The sequence below is a fragment of the Neolamprologus brichardi genome, chromosome 12, assembly GCF_056152115.1.
Source record: "Neolamprologus brichardi isolate AB-2024 chromosome 12, ASM5615211v1, whole genome shotgun sequence".
Lineage (NCBI taxonomy): Eukaryota > Metazoa > Chordata > Actinopteri > Cichliformes > Cichlidae > Neolamprologus > Neolamprologus brichardi.
In genome coordinates this window covers 16,164,239-16,182,852 of record NC_142115.1, presented here as the reverse complement: position 1 = coordinate 16,182,852, position 18,614 = coordinate 16,164,239, and the positions used below count along the sequence as shown (strand labels likewise).

The 18,614-nt window shown below is 40.1% G+C and overlaps 2 protein-coding genes across 2 annotated transcripts; one reads left to right on the top strand and one right to left on the bottom strand.

Annotated features, from left to right (window-relative positions):
- Positions 1-3,633: 3,633 nt before the first annotated feature.
- fam219ab (family with sequence similarity 219 member Ab) lies at positions 3,634-10,816 on the top strand. The gene is made up of 6 exons (XM_006784059.3): positions 3,634-3,870; positions 4,818-4,917; positions 6,516-6,621; positions 7,203-7,283; positions 7,371-7,425; positions 10,631-10,816. Exons 1-6 carry the CDS (start codon positions 3,793-3,795, stop codon positions 10,787-10,789), a joined length of 579 nt encoding a protein of 192 aa, XP_006784122.1. The 5' UTR covers positions 3,634-3,792; the 3' UTR covers positions 10,790-10,816.
- A 1,797-nt stretch (positions 10,817-12,613) lies between these two features.
- Positions 12,614-17,137, bottom strand: klf9 (Kruppel like factor 9). The gene is made up of 2 exons (XM_006784058.3): positions 16,199-17,137; positions 12,614-14,808 (listed from the first exon to the last, which is right to left on the bottom strand). The coding sequence occupies exons 1-2, from the start codon at positions 16,605-16,607 to the stop codon at positions 14,528-14,530; spliced, it is 690 nt and encodes a 229-aa protein (XP_006784121.2). The 5' UTR covers positions 16,608-17,137; the 3' UTR covers positions 12,614-14,527.
- Between the last annotated feature and the right edge of the window lie 1,477 nt (positions 17,138-18,614).

The following is an 18,614-nucleotide window of genomic DNA, read 5'->3' as shown; positions in this document are numbered from 1 at the left end:
CCTCAAAACGCTTGGATTTATCAGAATAAAATGCTACAACCCACTTGACCCTGCACACATCTCATTGTCATTCATCCTCCATGTAGCCTGTGGCCCTGTCTTCTGTAGATATAGACTGCCACCTGCTGGCTCAACCTTTAATGTGGGCTTCCTTCCCCCTTTGACTGTACAGTGGATGATTGCTGCAACGATCCTTCTCTATTACTGTGCAGCAGAGCATACTATTGCTGCTCTCTGCTGGTATTTCCAGGTAAGGACAATATGCAGTCAGACGTGTCAGTGACTTTTACTGAGAACGAGTGGCATGGTCTGCTGGCAAGCCATCATTATCCAGAGGTTATTTTCCTAAGAATGTATAATTTATGGGCTCCACGAAGGCGATTTGATTGTTTTATTCAGCGAAGGCTATTTAAAGTTTCTATTTGCCAAAATTTGTTGTCATCCAGGCACGGAGGAAGAATGCTAATTAAAAATACAAGGCTTATTTATTTTTGTAATTAATTTGACAACTTACACTATGCAAAGGAATTGTTGCCAGGGATTTTTACAGGTAAAGGACAGAAGTTTGGCAGTTTAGAGACCCAAAATAACTGTTTTAAATTTTCAAGCTGTAGTTAGTTCCACATAGATGAGACCTTAATCCACAAATTAAATATGCAGCTATGTAAAAATGACTCCCCACTAAAGGCTCTGCATTTGGATTCTGTTTAATATCTGTTTTTTAATTAACGTATTTAAAGCATCAAAAGTATCAGTCCTTAACAAGATCATTTGTTAAGGTAATAACTTATTAAGTCTATTACCTCTACAGACTACTTTAAAATTTCATTATATTTGTATTTCAAGAAGCCTGGAGTGAAAGTACTTAAGTGAAGTAGCAGAATACCTCAGAATTGTACTGGATTAATTCTGATTCGTTAAATTTCACTGCTTTTTGTTTTGCAAAATTATATTACTGTCAGGTTTTCTTGGATATTTGCATAATTATATGTATAATGTACAGTTTTTGTAATTTTGCCTCCATACATGGCCACAAGGATTTTAAATCAATATATAATTGAAGTGAAAACTTTTAGCTTTAAGTACAGGGATTCAACAAAATTATTGCATTAAGTGTTTAGGAACAAAAGCCCTTTTTGTGCATTAAAGGCTTAGAAGCACTTGGAACAATTTACAGACAAGTCGTTTATGGCCAGGTAAGTAGATAAAAAATCCAGAGTAGATTCCAAGTACTGAACTTTTCACTTGAACTCTTAACAACTCCAAAAAGATGTCAGTGCAGGTGAAAGAGGCCATCATGACTGACTAAACCAAATAAATCTATAAGAGAGACAGCAAAAACAATCTGCTACAGTCCTCAAAAGAAGGAATACTCAGCAACACCAAAAGGTCTGAAAGACCACAGACCTTGCAAATTCTTTGCTTGGTTAAAAAAAAACGCTTTACAACATCTAACCAAGTCAGAAACACTCCCAAGGAGGTGAGATCTACACTCAAGAGACATTCACATGAATAGAAAAAGGATTTAGAAACCAGGGTTGGATTAATAGATAATGAGCTAAAGCATACTGCAAACACAAGAGTTACTCAAGGCAAAGAAATATGATACAATAGCCAGCCCAATGACCTGATCTTATTTCAATAGCACATTCTTTTCAGTTACTGTAGACAACAATCATGTTTACTATGTATTAATCTGCTGTAATTCCTAAACACTCAATAGAATACCTTTTAAAAATGAGAAAATCTGCACTTCAATCATGCATTGATTATTTGATTTAAAATCCACTGTGGTGTTGTACAGAGACAAAATTACACAAAGAAAAAAGTCTTTGTTTAAACACTTATAGATGTAACTGGGGATGACCATCTGCTTTACAGACATGCTTCTTTTTACTTATTTTGTGGTCCCACTGGCTATAGACTGGTGCCCAGTAAGTGAAATGCAACTCAGTGAGAATGAACTCAGATGTTTGCTGCAGTCATTTAAAACATATTTTACCTTTTTAAACATGAAAAGCTCTTTGGTAGCTTTGACTGTTTCTTTATGCCTATGCTTGTATCAATATGTTTATTACTGATCCAGTGAAATGTGATGCATTTGGCTCATTTTTAGTACACAGAATTCCCTTTCATATCTGCACATGTCATGCTCAGCGAGTGGGTAAATAATAATGACATGCAAGACATGAGTTCACTCTAAACAGTTCTTTCCATCATTATATCAAAGTTGTTTTTGTATTTTACAAAGACAAAGAACTTTTCCCCATATGCTCATAGTTTTTGTTTGCTTGTTTGCTTGTTTGTTTTTTAGAGCTCCAGTAATTTCTTTACCTTTGAAAGGGAAACATATTCAAAACACTCCAAAAGACCACTGTCTAGTTGTGTCCTGATCATTGCTTTTCTGTTAATGAATACAAGCCTCCTTAGGAAAACAAGGCAGCTATTATAACTTTCTGATTTTGTTTTCCTCTTGCATGATAACCTCTCTACCTTTCATAGTGCCATCCAACTCCACTTCCATTTAAATGAAGCAGTGTTCTGCCACAGGTTTGCTTTTTAGTATATGAAAAACGACACTTAGCAGCCAGCTACTAGTTTCAAATCACTGCATTTGGGACACAGTGTTTTTTATAGGACACAACCTCCCACTGATTTCTCTCTATATTGACAAAACCATCAGGCTGACACTTGGTGCTTCCATTATTTTATAATTTTACAAGATAAAATAAGATAAGATAAGACTTTATTAGTCTCACACGTGGGAAATTTTTTGGTTTTGATCACGGCACAAAGTACAAGTTTAAAAGCAGTAAAAGTTAAGAAAAACACAATAGAATAGGGTAAGATAAAATAGAATAACATACTATAAAACACGAATAAATACTATAAATACTAATACTATTTAAATACTAATAAATACTATATACAATAGAATAAAATACTGTACAAAATAGAATAAAATGCTCTGTTATAGTAGGAAAAAATTGCACTTGGTAATACTGCACATCAGGGAGACAGTTACAATTCTGTATGGGATGTGCGTGTGTGTCTGTCTGCACCTGTGTGATCATCTGCAGAATCTGACAGCAGTTGGAAGGAAAGCCCTGTGAAATCTCTCTGTCCCACATCATGGGTGCTGCAACCTGCCACTGAAGGAGCTGCTCAGTGCTGTGAGTCTCCTGCATGGGGTGTGAAATGTTGTCCAACAGGAATGACAGCTTATTATTTCTTAATATATATTTAGTTCATTTATGTAGGTTCTCTAGTAATTTACTAAATAAAAAACTGGAATATTTTAATACTGAAATAGCGATTCAGAAGAATTATTAAAGTAATGTATTAGTTATTAAAGTTATTAAAGAGCAAATGTACTAATATTTAAACTTAAATAATTCTTTAGAGATTGTACTTGAGCAATCTATACATGGCAACTATCGAGTGAATAACAAGAAAAGGGGAAATACTCATATACTGTGTAACGAGTCATTCACATAATCCTCCAACTGCACACTTTGTTGGGGACCATACTAACCCTCTTTGGAAGGCCCTCTTGGGTCCCCGTACCCTATTTTGGGATGCCAGACCCGGAAGTGGGTGGTGGAGTCACCGTCATCCAACTGGTCACACCATCGCCGACATACTGCCTGCTGGGATGTAGTTCTCCACCGGAAAACTACAAATATTATTAGAAATCGGAGATCACTTACGATCTCGGCGATAACTCGTCGAAAGGATCCGCTACCATCGTTCACTTTGGAGGAGAAGGGAGGGAAGAGGCGCGTTGCCAAAATGATGGAAGAAATAGACAGATTTCAAGTGCCGAGTGCTGTACAGGAGGCGGAGATGCAGGCTGAGATGCAGCCGCTGGTAAGTCAAGAACAGTCTGGAAATGACCGGCGGCGCTTGATCTGTTTGCCTTGTTTAATTAAAAATGGCATTACAACCGCGCATACTTGTGTAGTGTTTGAGGCCTTGCCATTCATAGACAGAAACCCCGACAATCGCATCACCTGCCATGTGTAATGCTGCTTGATGTGGGCTGCCATTAGAACGTTCTCCATCAAGTTTCCCGGCTGCTTTCACGGAGTGTAATCGAATAAACGACGGCGGAATACACGAGGGGACGTGGATTTTGCTCACAAACAAGCTTTGTTGTGTTTTGTTTGGTTGGTTGTTTGTTTGTTTTTGTCGCTCGGCATAACGCAAACAGCGTCCGGTCTGCTGCGCAGCATCCGTCATGTCTGGCGAAAACAAGCATCCCATCCCAGCACTGCTGCTGCTGCATCCTCAGCATCCATGCAGCAAGTTACTCTGGTATCGACGCCACTTGCGTCACTTTGACGGAATTAGCAGGGGGCTCCTTATCGCTTTTATATGTTTGTATGTGCCATTAAAGGTTCGCCTTTACATACAAATCTCAGTGTAAACGGTTTAACGGAGCGCTCCGTGGCCTGTAGCGGGGCCCGGGGTTACTGCAGCCTGCAGGGCGGCCTCTGCTGCCCGCCGCCGGGGCCGCTGGGGAACCAGACTAGACTAAAGCAACCTGACCTGCTGTCTCCAGATGCCCCCACACCAGAAGTCCCGACCGTTCCTTATTTGTTGTTGTTTATAAAGCCTTTCATCCCTCTTGCCTTTGCTCTCTGGTTGTAAGATGCACATTTATTTTAAGACTGCTGGCACAAATCACAGATCTGTGTTTATTACCATTTATTCCCGTTGCTTAGCTATGGTGGGTATTACTCTGCATTACAAAACGACATTCATTATTCATTGCTGCCTCAGTAAAACACATCTCTGCACTTCCTTGTGTCCAGGACCCTGCCTCGTCCACAGCTTCAGAGGCTGACTCAGACACCAGAGAGGGGGAGCCTGTCACTATAAACTACAAGCCTTCACCTTTGCAGATGAAAATAGGTGAGAGATACAGTTTTAACTGCAAGCTAAATGTCTGTCTGTCCATCTGTGGTTGTTGGAGTGTTGTTTGATTGACTGTCAAACACAAAATGGTGCGTAGTCTGTAGACACAGATTGTAAAGGAACCAGCATAGATACTGTATAGCTGTGCAGAGGCATTTTAATTAATGGCCCATTGGCCTCTATAATTATTCTTGATGCCTTGCTAAGTAAAAACAAATGCAGTTACTACTGTATTTTAGTTTATTATTTTTAACAAAAGGCCAATTGCACGTTCCCAAAACCCAATGTGATTGTCCTCAAGGCAGGGAATAACAGCCTCTCTGGCCCCTCTCATGCCATCTTTATAGAAAGCCACAGTTCTTAAAGATTCATTTCAGCACCTTGGACAGAGTCCAGTGGCGAGCAGGAGCACATCGTTTTTAATGGGGTTTTTTTTTTTTTTACTGTTTGCTACTGTATGTTTACTCAGAGTCAATAATATCTAAGAATTAGTGAGCTACTCTGTTAGTCAAAGCTCTTTTTTTAGGCTGTACAGCTACAGTTATGTATACGTCACCACTATCTTCTCTCTCTCGCCGTTTCTTGGTCCTGCGTCCAATTAAACATTGTTATAAAAACTACCTTGGCAACTATGTTGATTTCATTAGGTGTGCATGCTTGTTAAATTCATCACTTTGCTTTTGTGACCTTGAGATAAAAAAACAAACAAAAACAAAACAAAAATACAATCTACATCTATATGTCATGTAAAAACGTATTTGGTGCAGATTCCTCACAGCAAGAAGGGTCATGTTTGAAAAATGCTGGTGAGCCAGGCCTCTCTGTGTGGAGTTTGCAGGTTCTCCCAGTGACTGCATGGATCAAATGGTGAACCTAAATTGGCAGTAGGTGAAGGTGTTAGTGTGCAGAGTTGTTTGTCTCTTTGTATTAGCCCTGTGAGGAGCTTGCAACTCTCCGGGGTGTACTCTTGTTCTCGTTGTCAGCTGAGATAGGCATCAGCCTCGCCTACAACCCCAGCCTATAAGTGGTTAAGAAAATACATTGACATTCAAATGTTTTTAGATTTTAGTTCAGCAGTAGCTGATGCCGAAAGGGGGAGCTTCTAGTTTTTGATGTCACATGCAAAGTTTCTGAATACGTTTTACTTTTAGGCCTTTGAATTGTAATATGTTAAACAAATTTAACGGTCCTCTAAGCTCACACAGCAACAATCAGCACTCTTTGGTCAGCTGATCATTGAAGCAAATCTCTCCAGTGAGCAGAAACTGATCTGCCCCGAAGTCACGTCTGTTACTCTGCTGCACAGCTTACCGAAACGTTGTCTTCTTAAGTAAGAAATGCCATCTCAGTCTTCTTAAAGTAAAGATTGACTTAATATAGAATTCAGCTAAATCAGGTCATCACACCTGATTCTCATAAGTGTGCCTAAATAAAGTAAACATGAACACGCGTGCATATTTGCAACATTTAACTCAAGTATTACTTTACCTTAGTGTAGTTTACTAGCTAAACTTATTCCGTCACTCTTATACAGATCATTTATTGTCCAAAGCTCAACCTTTATGCCTTTGCCTGCTTCTGTGTTCCTTACACAGAGAAACAGAGAGAGCTGGCTAGGAAGGGCTCGCTGAAGAACGGCAACGCTGTAGGTAGTCCGGTCAACCAGCAGCCCAAGAAGAACAATGTCATGGCCAGAACACGGTAAGAAGCGAGCAGTCTCATCGTGGGGTCAGTCGAGAAATTACGAGAAGGACTTCTGTTGGCTGGTTGTTATTGATAAACAAAATCTCAGTACTTAGAAGTTTCTCACAGCAAACCTCATACAGTGCAATTTACGTGTTGAAAGAGATTCATGTGGTGTAATCGTGTAACTGTAGTAGCTTTAAGTATAGGAGTACTGTAACAATTGTAATGATCTAGCCTGAAGTGAAGCCACAGAACAATACAAATAAAGATGCTTAGGTGTGACAGTATTTCAAATGTAGAAATTAAGCTTATTTTGTTCTTTCTAAATGTGCCATGTGTGGAAACAAAAATGTGTTTTAAGGCTGTACAAAAAAAGAGTTGTACTGATGTAGGGTTTGTAAGATGTCTGAAGTTAGACATTATACTGCTTTCACGCTTCTGTTGTTCCAGTGATTCAGCTGTGACGCTGCCTCCAGGCCTACTTTTCATTTATTTCAACATCTCTGCCAGTCCTGTTTTTGCTCACTTCTCACAGCTTGTGAAACTGTTTTTTCCTCCTCTTCGCCTGATCTCAACTCTCTCTCTTTCCCCCTCAGGTTGGTAGTTCCCAATAAAGGCTATTCGTCTTTAGACCAGAGCCCGGATGAGAAGCCTTTGGTGGCCCTAGATACAGACAGGTGGACACACAAACATCTTTCTTTCTGAGGAGCACATAAGCAAACATTAATGATATTAATATAGTATCCTGTGTTTTTCTGTTTCAGTGACGATGACTTTGACATGTCTAGATACTCCTCGTCGGGATACTCTTCAGCCGAGGTAAGAGCTTGTGCTTCAGCAAATATCAGTGCATCCCACCCCCTTGTATTTACTCTCATATTTCCCCCCATCCATAATTATTAAGAGGCTAAGTGTTAGGGTTTTACAAGCCAGTGTTAAAACTATCCGTGGCAATTCTGTGGGCATGTACACTCCCTGCAAGCGCATGATTACACTGCAGATATATCTGCAGACAAATGTGTATTAGACACAAAGCTGGATACAAATGAAATGTGATATCTGCATGTCTGCTCCTGCAAATCTTGTTTGTAACGCTGCTGCCACTATAAGTGCAAATCGCAGACGCATCCTCATATTTATAACCTGTCTGTGACGAGTCTAAGCTTGTGGGTTTTGTAGGGTGAGTTTTACAGTCTCAGATCCTAATTCCAACATGCTGTCAGAAATGAATAGCTAATACACGTTACATACTTTAAAGCACTTATTTTCTCTCTTAGTTCCAGCTAACCTGGGTGTAACAAGTACATATACAGTTACTGTTTCCACTGCAGGCCAAACAGAGGTTGTTTGTTGTGCTTATTGTTGATAGAGTGCAGAACAGCATATAGATAAAATGACGTGCAAACAAAGGAATTATTTTGGTTATTTAAAAAAATCACAGCAGGAACAGTAGTTATCACGCTCCAAGTGATGACGCTTCCAGCCATCTGTGAAAGTGCCCAATCTCACTTTGCCATGGTTACCACTCGAACTTTTAACCAGTCTAAATCACGAGCATAGACAGTCCTAATGTTTGTTGTTAATGTTAATGTTTTATTGCATTAGTACAATCAGATTTTGATTTACCAGTGATTTATATAAACATATCTATTTTTCTCTTTTCTTTTCCCTACCTGTCCTCTTGTGCGCTTTGGAATTTTACTTTCCTCCAACTCGTATATTCCCAACCATGCAGTTTGCACAAATGATTTCCTGGAGCAGTGTTTTTAAGGACCAAACAATTGGCATTAAAATTAAAAAACAAACACACGCTTTTCCTGCTTTTTGCAAAGAAACTCCTAAAATGTTCAAAGGGATTCTCAACATTTTAGGAAATAATGGACCTTTTGCTGGTAATCAGTGGAGACTCAGAGGAATTAGATAACCTGAGCACATATAAGAATGGTTTTAAAGGTTGGGTCATTCAGTACATCATACAAACTAGATAAAACATGCCAATTTTGAGGTGTAGATTTTGTTACCTTTCTGCTGAGCCTGTAGCTGCTCTCACAAATATCTCTCCTTTATGATAAATTAAAATACCTGCCTGCTAACTTGAGTTAAGTTTTTCTTATACATACGAGAGTGGCACTAATCCTCTCACCTAATTTTCTGCAGTAAAGCGAAGAAGTACACTATCTCAATAAGCTGTCTGAGACTGTCAAACATTAAACAGCTAGTTCAACAAAATAAATAAATAAAAACACAGATTAGACGAGCCTACCAGATGTTTACATCTACTCATCATGTCATGGTATTTCTATGGGCTCAAATTGTGGTCATAAATATTTTGTACTGGTAAATCAGGATTTGTATGTGTAAACAGCATTTGTGTGTGCGTAAAAAAGATTCAAACTGTATTACCCTTCAAGGACCTGCAGTTCAAAAAAGTGCCCCTCGGACAGCCAAACCCATCTGTTCTCTGATTCGATAGTTAAATTTGTGATTGACCTGACATTGACCAATCAGCTGAAAGGAAGAAAAATAGGGTCAAAATCTGTACTTGTAAGTTGAAACCTGAATGCAGAGTTTCATACGTATTTTTTGGCTATGTCCACACACAAATCTTTTTTATGCACACACAAATTCTTTTTACACATACAAATCCTGATTTACAAGTACAAAATATTTATGACCACAATTTGAGCCCATATATTTCTATAAACCTTTCCAGGGTGGAATGATTATACAGCATATATTGACTACAAATGGTAGTTTCTGTTTGCCACCCTAAGCAGGTTTTGTTTAACAGCAGTCACTGGACTGATCAATACTCAGATTTCCAAAGAACTCAGCGAAAATCTAAGAAGAACTGTAGATTGTAGATTCAGGCTTTCAAACCTAAGAACACTGTACCAGCTGTCAAGCATGGTGGTGGTAGCATCATGCTCCGGGGTTGTTTTGCTGTCAGAGGAGCTGGTATATTGCACGAAGTGAAATAATGGAAAACAACTTCCATTTTCTTAAACTTCACCGCAAATCAAAAGCTATGCAGTTGAAAATTAAACACACACTGGGTTTTCCAAAAAGACAATGATCCCAAACGCATCAAAACTGAATTTGGAGTGGAAAAAGCAGGTTAACATTAAGCTTCTGCAATGGTATTCCCAAAGCCCCACCCCCAATCTGTTCGAAAATTTGTTGACTATGCTTAAAAGCGGGAGTGGGAGTTGTCCCTTAAGCGGATCATTGACCCACTATTGATCATGTGCCTCATCACATGAGCCAAGATGTGAAAAGGGTGTGGGTCATTATCAGAAGAGGTTTTGGGTGCAACGATTGTGAGATCTTGCTTCACCCTATCATTTGAACCATTGAGATCACCTGATGCAAGATGTGAGTGGGCGTTAAGGCATCTGGGAACACATCTCAAAACTGGATTGTAGGTGGCAGACAGCTGGTGTTGTAAGGCACCCCCTCTGTTCAAAGATGATCATTCACAGTGGACATAGATGAGGCCATCTTTTATCCTCTTTCAAACCAGCTGTCTTCTCTGTCTAAAATGTGAACATTGGCCTCCTCAAATTAGGATCATCATCATCATAATGGTTTGTCCCAAGGACAACACTCCCAAACACAAACTAAACAACGTAGTGTATACTATGCAGTGTAATGAGGAGTTCTCGGTCTTCTACATTAGGCAAACCAAACAGCCACATAGAAGAGCCACCTCGACAGGACAGGAGTCAGCTGTACATCTGGATCTAAAGGATAAAGGTCACTCTTTCTTACCATGACCTTCACGCCCATGATGAGTGGATGTAAACTCCTGTCCACCACTATTTTTTCACTAGAGTCACATGATTTTAGTAATTCGTTGTGTGACAGGAAGGGAATCAGCACATAAAGTTACATCTTTGGTCTTCATTACTTTTGGCACATTCCAGCTTTTGCAAAAGCTCTGCAGCCCGGTGATCTGTAACCCAAGGGTTAGTAAATGACGCTGTAACTCACTGACCTCTCTTTGTGTCCTCTCATTTTTCAGCAAATCAATCAAGATTTGAACATTCAGCTGCTGAAAGATGGCTACCGCCTTGACGAAATCCCCGACGACGAGGACCTGGATCTGATCCCACCCAAATCAGTCAACCCTACCTGCATGTGCTGCCAGGCAACCTCCTCTACCACCTGTCAAATACAGTAACTCTGCCTTTCAAGCCTTCTGCCCCCCCCCCCCGCTCTTTTCCACACAACATGAGCTCCCCTGCCCTCCCGTCTTTATCTGCTGTGACTTTACTTCGCCATGACAGTGGCGACAGTGAAACCTTGTTAGAATATCGTAAGTGCTATGATGATATTGACAACAACAAATAATCAAATTACCTTATAGAAAAGTTGGTTTAAAATCTAGGAGAATGAACATATTTGAAATTAATCAATATGTAATAAAAAGATTAGTAAAGTGGTGGTTTCCTCCTATGGTAGGACTTGCACTTGTGTTTGAGAGCTCTTCTCCTGGTCAACATGATTTAACATAACACACTGATAAAAGCTGACAAAAAAGAAAAGTTTGTTTGATGCTCTAAAGTGATTTCAGTTTCCCAGAAGAATAAGAAACATTATCATAACTGACTCAGCTGTTCTGTTTACCTGAATTCTGAGATGCATATATATATATTTTATTTTCTAGTTTGTTTGTTAGTTTTTTTTATTTAAACGCTTACTTTTTTTAACCTGAGGGATAATTAAGATTGAATGTGCTGATGCTCAGATATGTGATTGTGTCGTAGAAGTCTGATTCTCCAAACAGAGGAAACTGCATTGTTGTTGTACCTTAAGGGGTTAATATGTAGCACAGACCAGGTCATTGCACTCATTAAAACCACCTTCAATACTTCTGCTCTCTTTGCCTAAATGGCAAAGAGAGATGTGGCATCACAGAGTTTAGGAGCGAATGTATGAAATCGAATAGCTGAGGAACAAACTGCATGAAGAGCATCTGACTGAATAATCCAATGGTAAATAATGAGCAAGTAGCTTTTTTGCACCACAGTTAATTTGTGCAATCACATGCTACTGTTGTTGCATTGTTTTCAATTTGCACATTTTGCTTTTTACTTTTTTGGGGAGCCCTTATCATTGTACTGTTTCCTGCAGAGCAGTGAAAATGAACTGTGTAGAAAGGGATGATTACATATTGTTTCTTGCTCTGATCCCCACGTTATCAAGGCCAAAGCAACCTGATGATCACCGGACACTCCCTCCTTCCCATTTCTGTGTCAGTGCCACAGATCATTAGGTGAACACAGGTTCACACACCAGAGGAGGTGTACTTTGAAGTGAGATTAATGAGCTAATGAGCTATCTTAAGCTTAAAGTCAGAGATTTCAGTGTTAGAAAGGTTGCTCTCTTTTAACCTGACTAAATCACCATGGTAAATACTGCTGATTGCAAAAAAAACGAAAGCCAGACTTAACAAAGGCAGCTGACAGCCACTGTTGTGGCATTTTAGGTTTTGTCAAGCCAACTAACACAAAGATTGCCTGGCTATGTTGAATTTGCTTCGTGGTATACATCTTAGAAAGATGACTCAACACACACACACACACATGCATGCATAAAGACCTACAATGCCAAAATAATAAGTGAGACAGCATCGATTTCTGTTTCAAACAGAATGGAAATCGTTTATTGCAACATCAAGGATCGTTGACTTGGAGCACTAATGCCCTTCATTTACGACTCTCTTTCCTCTAAATTAGCTGTTGATTTGCAATTAGAGTATGCCTTAAGTATAGAAAAAACTTAAAAGATGTCTGTGTTTCATCTTGATTAGTTTATTTGAAGAGCATTTGCTGTCTAAGAAGTTCTGCTTTTTTTTTTTTTTTACATTTAGACACAAGTGATAACTGTTTTTCTTTTCTTTTTTTAAAAAGAAAAAAAAGATTTTCTTGTAACGTAAACACTTCCATTACAGTATTTAACAATGTTATGTGCAGTGTATGAAAACGACAAATAAACAAAATGCAAATGAAACAGCGTCTGATGTGCTTGGCTATCCATAATAACATTATTCATAATTCATAATTTATTATGGTAATATATAATAATGGCTGCATAGTGTGACTATGGGTGTGGGACGCGAAAAAGAAGAAAGAGGCGAATGCTTAAAAAGAAAAAAAAAACCCAAAAGGATAATTTTAATGTTAAAACATTTGAGCAACAATTATTACACAGGTATGTGTATTGCAATAGCATGGGATTTGCATTGACAGTCCCTGATTACAGTACAGTAGCATCAGAAGTAAGGGCTTCAACCTGAAAGGCACCAGCATCCAATCACAGTCACCATAATGCCAGAAAAGAAGAAAAATAAAATAAAATAAGCATTTCACTTCACAAATATATGTAGTTTGTATTCTACAAGCTACAGACTCTATTTGGACATTTGAATGCATCGTGTGACAAGTACAAAAGAAAACTAATGACATCAATAATAATTCATCTGGCTCCTGTAGTGGCTTAATAAGACCTCTCATTCCATTTGTAATATTATAAAAGATCCCCAGACAAATAAAACATACATGTACCAAAGAAAATACATACAAACATGCTACATGATGGAATTTGTTGAACTAATCAAGAAAGCACTCCTCAAATGGAAGGACAAACAATAAGAATAAAAATAACAATAATAATAATAATTAGGTCTGTATCCTATGAGAAATGTTGTGCTTCCATGTCAACACCAGGGGGTGTAATTTTAAGTCATGTGTCCACACATCACATTATTCCCTGATTTAAAAAAGAAAAATGCAGTCCAAACAAAACTGGCACTCTTGGCATTTGAAGACAGTCGTTGAGCTTTAAAGTATTACTGAACAGCAACACAAAGAATCTGACGATGTTAATTCAGGTAGTATTGAAAAACGTAGAAATTCCCCTCTGCCACAAAACCGTCAAAAGGCACGGACTTTTACTAAACATAAATCACTGTGGTCAGAACACCGAGTAGTGTTTAAACAGTAAGTGAAAAAATGTTACCACATTATCGTCTAAAAGGTTTTACCCTGTTATGTTTTCAAGCATTACTAAGAAACAACACAAAATGCTGAGATTTGCTTGTGTATTATGGCCTCGACAAGGTACTATAAAGGTATATTGGTGCATTTAATTGCAATGTGTGTGTTTCAACACAGGAAACACACTGCTTATCCCTACAAGCTCATAACACACCTGATTATACCTGAAGTCCATGGCAAATGTGTGAAATTAAATAAACAGGCTCTATATTTCTCTATAGTATAGTTTTCTTATTACTCTCTATTAACATGTAACTACACTAGACTTAGTATATCACCCATCTGAAGTTAGTTTGATCTATTTACATGATAATACTGCTGTGTTGTGCATTTGCATTATCCTGGCTGAAAAGCAACTGTTCAAGTGTGCATAAGTCTATGTGTGCAATAACAATATTCATTAAAGGACTATTTCCAGAACTTTAAGCGCTAGGAATATAAGGACTTGTGTTCTTCCCATTCTCTTCATTTGCAAGGGAAGTCTGCGATGCAAAGTGAACTCATGCAGTGTTTTTCAAACACTTTATGGGTACATGGTTTCCACTTGGACGGCAGATTCTTTCAAGAAAAAAGAACAATTTTTTGACAACACACAATAAAGTTGAAGAAGAGCTGAACTTCCCTGAAATAACCCTTAATAAATAACAATCACCTCAGGGAATGAGAGGAGACGTTCTAGTGTGATTACAGTCAGATTTGTCATGTTTGCTTCGTTTACATGTGTAGTAAACTCTGGTTGTCTGGCTCGACAGGATTTGTAGAAAAGGTACAGGCGCCACACGCGGGTGTGGATGTCTGTGTATGCCTCTGTATGTGCAGTATGTACCTTTGTGTGCACATGTACAGTATGCGGGTGTGTCTCACACCCCGGTGGGGCTTCGGTCTCCAGAGTCAGAGGAGGACACGGACACGGAGCAACGCCTTCTCTTGGCCGCGCCGGAGCCCTGGAGCATGCTGGGATGAAAGCCTGGATGTCGCCGGGCGTGTTTCTTCAGGTGGTCGCTCCTCATGAAGCACTTGTCACACATGGGACAGTTGAAGCGCTTTTCACCTGTGTGCGTGCGATAGTGACGGGTGAGCTCGTCCGATCGGGAGAACTTCTTGCCGCAGCCTGCCCAGGTACACTCAAAGGGGCGCTCACCTGAGGGAAACACACCCAGTTTTTGTTTTTGTACATTTACAACTAATCATATTAACCAACCCAAACCACTCCTTCCTCGCCGCAAAATCAATCACGTTATCATGTTACATTTGCACTTTTTCTTTCCTTCTAAAAAGAAAACAAATTAAGAGTCGACTTTTTTGGGTGAAATCTATTATAGGACCTACTTTGAGTTTGCTGTGTGTGAACAAATACTTACTTTTTTAATACTTATTTTACAAAACATAATAAATCAAAAATCAAATTGATTAAAAAAAAAAGATCCCTGAGAGATCAAAGTCTCCTGTGGCACCTGCTTTGCATTTACACAAGTATGAGAATATGAAAAACACAGAGACCAACAAACAACCCAGAGGACTTGGAGGCTATATGCTGCATAGCAACAATCAGAGCGGATGAAAAAACTTATTGCGATAAGAAGAAACAATCAAAATTAAAGCACAGACACACATTTGCGAGATTAATCAAGTGTGAAAAGGAGAAGGGGGGGGGGGGGGGGTGAAAATAAGACACAGGTTGCGGTCTGGAGCGAAAGACTGCTGCTAAGAACAATAACATGTTGACATCGGAGCCGTCAGTCAAGATAGCCCTGAGGTGAAACAGGGCACATTACCCCCTCCACGTGCTGAGCAGAACCACATGTCAGCTCTTGTTTACAACCCCACGCGAGGGGAGTGGAGGTGGGTGACGTATGAGGAAATGGTGGCGCAGTGCGCGTTACCTCCAGACAAGAACACGTGGGGACAACAGTGTCGCAGTGACCCGCGTGTGAATCACGACCTATTTAATGTGTCGGCAGATGTTCTTCCACTGTTACTCCGACTGCCAGTGCTGTATGATGAAGAGTGGTGGTAGGAACAACAAAGCTAAACTCATCAGAGGCGTTATTGGGTCTCATGATGCCCAATGCTCCGGCGTCATTTATTACATCTCTACAATAAAGCTTCGCAAATATGGGCGTCCGCACGTGGTGTTTACCCAAGATCGCACTCTGGCCGCGTGTCCACAGAACGTTAAAACAAAGATTTCCTCCCCCTTGCTTCTCCACCTCTCTGCCAGCCTCTGGTCCGATATGTCCCGGTGAGTCACACCCCCTCCCACAAGTAGGCGATCATGAGACCACCTTTCCTATAATGTGGTTTTGCAGAAACACGTGGTCACGCCCCTAAAAGTCTCACAACACGAGACACAGGTCTGGACTCTAGTCCGTCACGTTTTACTCTTACTTACTCTTACTTTCTCGGTTAAGAGTCTTATGTCATAAATAAGAAAAATACGAAAAAGGGTCGAAGTGACGCAGAGCTGTTGGTATAGTAGGTGTGTCGCCTAAGCACCCAGCAAGCACCCCATCCCCTCTCACTCTACTTACCGGTATGGACCCGAAGATGGGCTTTAAGGTGGGACGACTTGCCGTACATCTTCCCGCAGCCAGCAAAAGGGCAGCAGTGTCTCTTCTCGGAGCATGGTAGTCTCCCCGCCGCCGCCGCCTTCGTGTTCCGGGGATGTTTGGCTTGGCTGGCCGGTGAGCCGCGGCTGTCCCCGCAGCTCAGCCGACTCCCCCGCTCCGCTTTCTCTTGCGCGCCGGCCTCGCTGCCCCCGAGACATCTGTTCTCTCCGGCGCTGACAGCGTTGGGGCTGCATTTGTTCAAGTCCAGCAAAATCCTCGCCACCATCAGTAAAGTCCTGTTCTCCTGGCTCTCTTTCAGTACGTCCTCCATCCGCCCCGGCGGTGGTCGGCTGGGGACGCGGTCTGCAGAGACGTCGACTACCGACGACATCACGATCCCTGAAGCAGAGCTGGGAGGAGAGAAGCAAAACAATAGATCTTGAGAGGCGAGGAAAAACTATCCGACAACGCGGATACAGTAATCAGTCCGCAGTCCTCCCAGGAAACATGCGGTTAATCATCCACACGTGTCGTCTTCAATGTGACCACTCCACGCAGACTGCGCTTTTCTTGTCGGGGTTGCGCGGCGGATAAATAAACGCCCCGCTCAGGAAAGATAGCGCTTTGAAATTGTTCCCCGGTTCCTCCTTTCTCTAACCTCCTTTCTCTTTCTTCCTCCAGATCCTTTTAATTCTAACGGACGAATCAAAATCACATCGTTTACCCACGCGCTATTGTGTCCACCTCCCTGTGCGCAGACACACACGGGTCAACTTGTCCTATTTTACAGAGAGCAGCACTTTAGTTCAACTCCAAGAAACAATTTCGCGGAATCCCACTGTGTCATAATTAAACTGGACTGTGATTGGATGAGAAGAAACGTGACTCGGTTTTTGGGGGACTGCCTATTGACTAGAGTGAGTGAAAAGACCCTCGACTAATCACAAGACTGGGATTGGTGAAAAGGGCAAGACCACACTCATGTTACCTTCAGGGACTCAAGGAAAAAGGTAAATATGGTTGTTAGAGTGTAAAAATGGATTTGAATCGTTAAGAAAAATATAAGTCCATGTAGGTGTAGATCTATATGTAGATACGTAAAAGTGTCGTCATTAAAAACAAAAATCCAACCCTTTGTGATTTTGGATAATAAATACATGGAAAATGAATAATGAACATTGGTTGTATTTGGTCAGATTTATAATTATATGCCTTTTTAATAATACGTTTAATAATAATTACAAATCTCTTTCTCTGAAGTTTAAGTTTTGAGAGCAATAAATGGTGTCCTTTCCTCTTTTCTGGATGATTTGCTTCAGACACTTGTCTCTTTCATCATTCGGTGAGCCCACCGAATTTGACCTGTGTAATGTGTACAAAACACTTCAGTATCATCCCTGTCATTCTCTTACAGTCAAAGCTTTTCTGGTAATTTCCTACCCTACACAATAACATACAGCATGCTTTAGCACGAGCCAGCAGATTATTATTATTTTTTAAAAATGACACAAAAAACTGCCTTATAAAGGAAGAGACATGCATTTTATTTTCTTATGTCCAGACCAAACAATCCACAATGATGGCTGTTGGCTGATGACAGACCTCACACCATGTCCCATTTTCACAGCCATAAACTAGCTCTAAATTAGCACAACCCCAAAACACTGCACTCTTCAGTGACCTCCTAAAACACTTGTGATCTTGCAAATATATATATATATATATATATATATAGGCTATGTAAAATTATGAATGATCTGTTATGTATGGAAAAAATGGCTTGTGGTTATAGTTTCCCCCCTGTGTTTTTACAGCTGCTGAATATTTACAAGTTCCACTTTAGAGGGCTGAAATATTGACACGTAAGCTTGTTTCGTGAGATAAAGACATCTAAGATAAAGCTACTGTTTTTCTTACAGTCACACTTTTTCCCGTGACTTTATAAAAACATTTTTAATGTATACATTCTGATAGTTTCCTTAGTTTACGCTCACCCTAGAACTATGTGTTTCTTAATCCTGCCAAGTTACTCTTCACTATGAACTAAACGAGGCAGCACCTTTCCCTTGCGCTTCAACATTTTCAGACTACGTGTTTCCCACTGTCTCTTAAAAGTTTGCTTTATAAAAAAAGAAAAAAGAAGAAAAGGAATGAGTATAATACTGCCAGCCCACTTAAAAGTGAAATAAGACCCCTTTAGTTAAAAAGTGCAGGGGGTGGTTCACTTCTGGTCAAAGTTCCTAGAAAATCCTCAGCTTAGGGGGTGCAGGGATTGAGCAATGTGAGCTCTTGACAGTTCTCCCTAACCTGAACTTTGTAGTCAATAGTTGGACACATGTTCTTCCTTGGTTTTGTTTTTCTGTTTACCCACAGAGATGTATGGTCCTTCGTTTTTATA

Excerpts from the sequence above, each read along its gene's own strand:
- klf9 (XM_006784058.3), bottom strand. The coding sequence starts at position 16,607 with ATGTCGTCGGTAGTCGACGTCTCTGCAGACCGCGTCCCCAGCCGACCA. Across the intron at positions 14,809-16,198 it reads CCATCTTCGGGTCCATACCG|GTGAGCGCCCCTTTGAGTGT; the intron begins GTAAGTAGAGTG and ends TGTTTCCCTCAG.
- fam219ab (XM_006784059.3), top strand. The coding sequence starts at position 3,793 with ATGATGGAAGAAATAGACAGATTTCAAGTGCCGAGTGCTGTACAGGAG. Across the intron at positions 4,918-6,515 it reads ACCTTTGCAGATGAAAATAG|AGAAACAGAGAGAGCTGGCT; the intron begins GTGAGAGATACA and ends TTCCTTACACAG. Across the intron at positions 6,622-7,202 it reads AATGTCATGGCCAGAACACG|GTTGGTAGTTCCCAATAAAG; the intron begins GTAAGAAGCGAG and ends TTTCCCCCTCAG.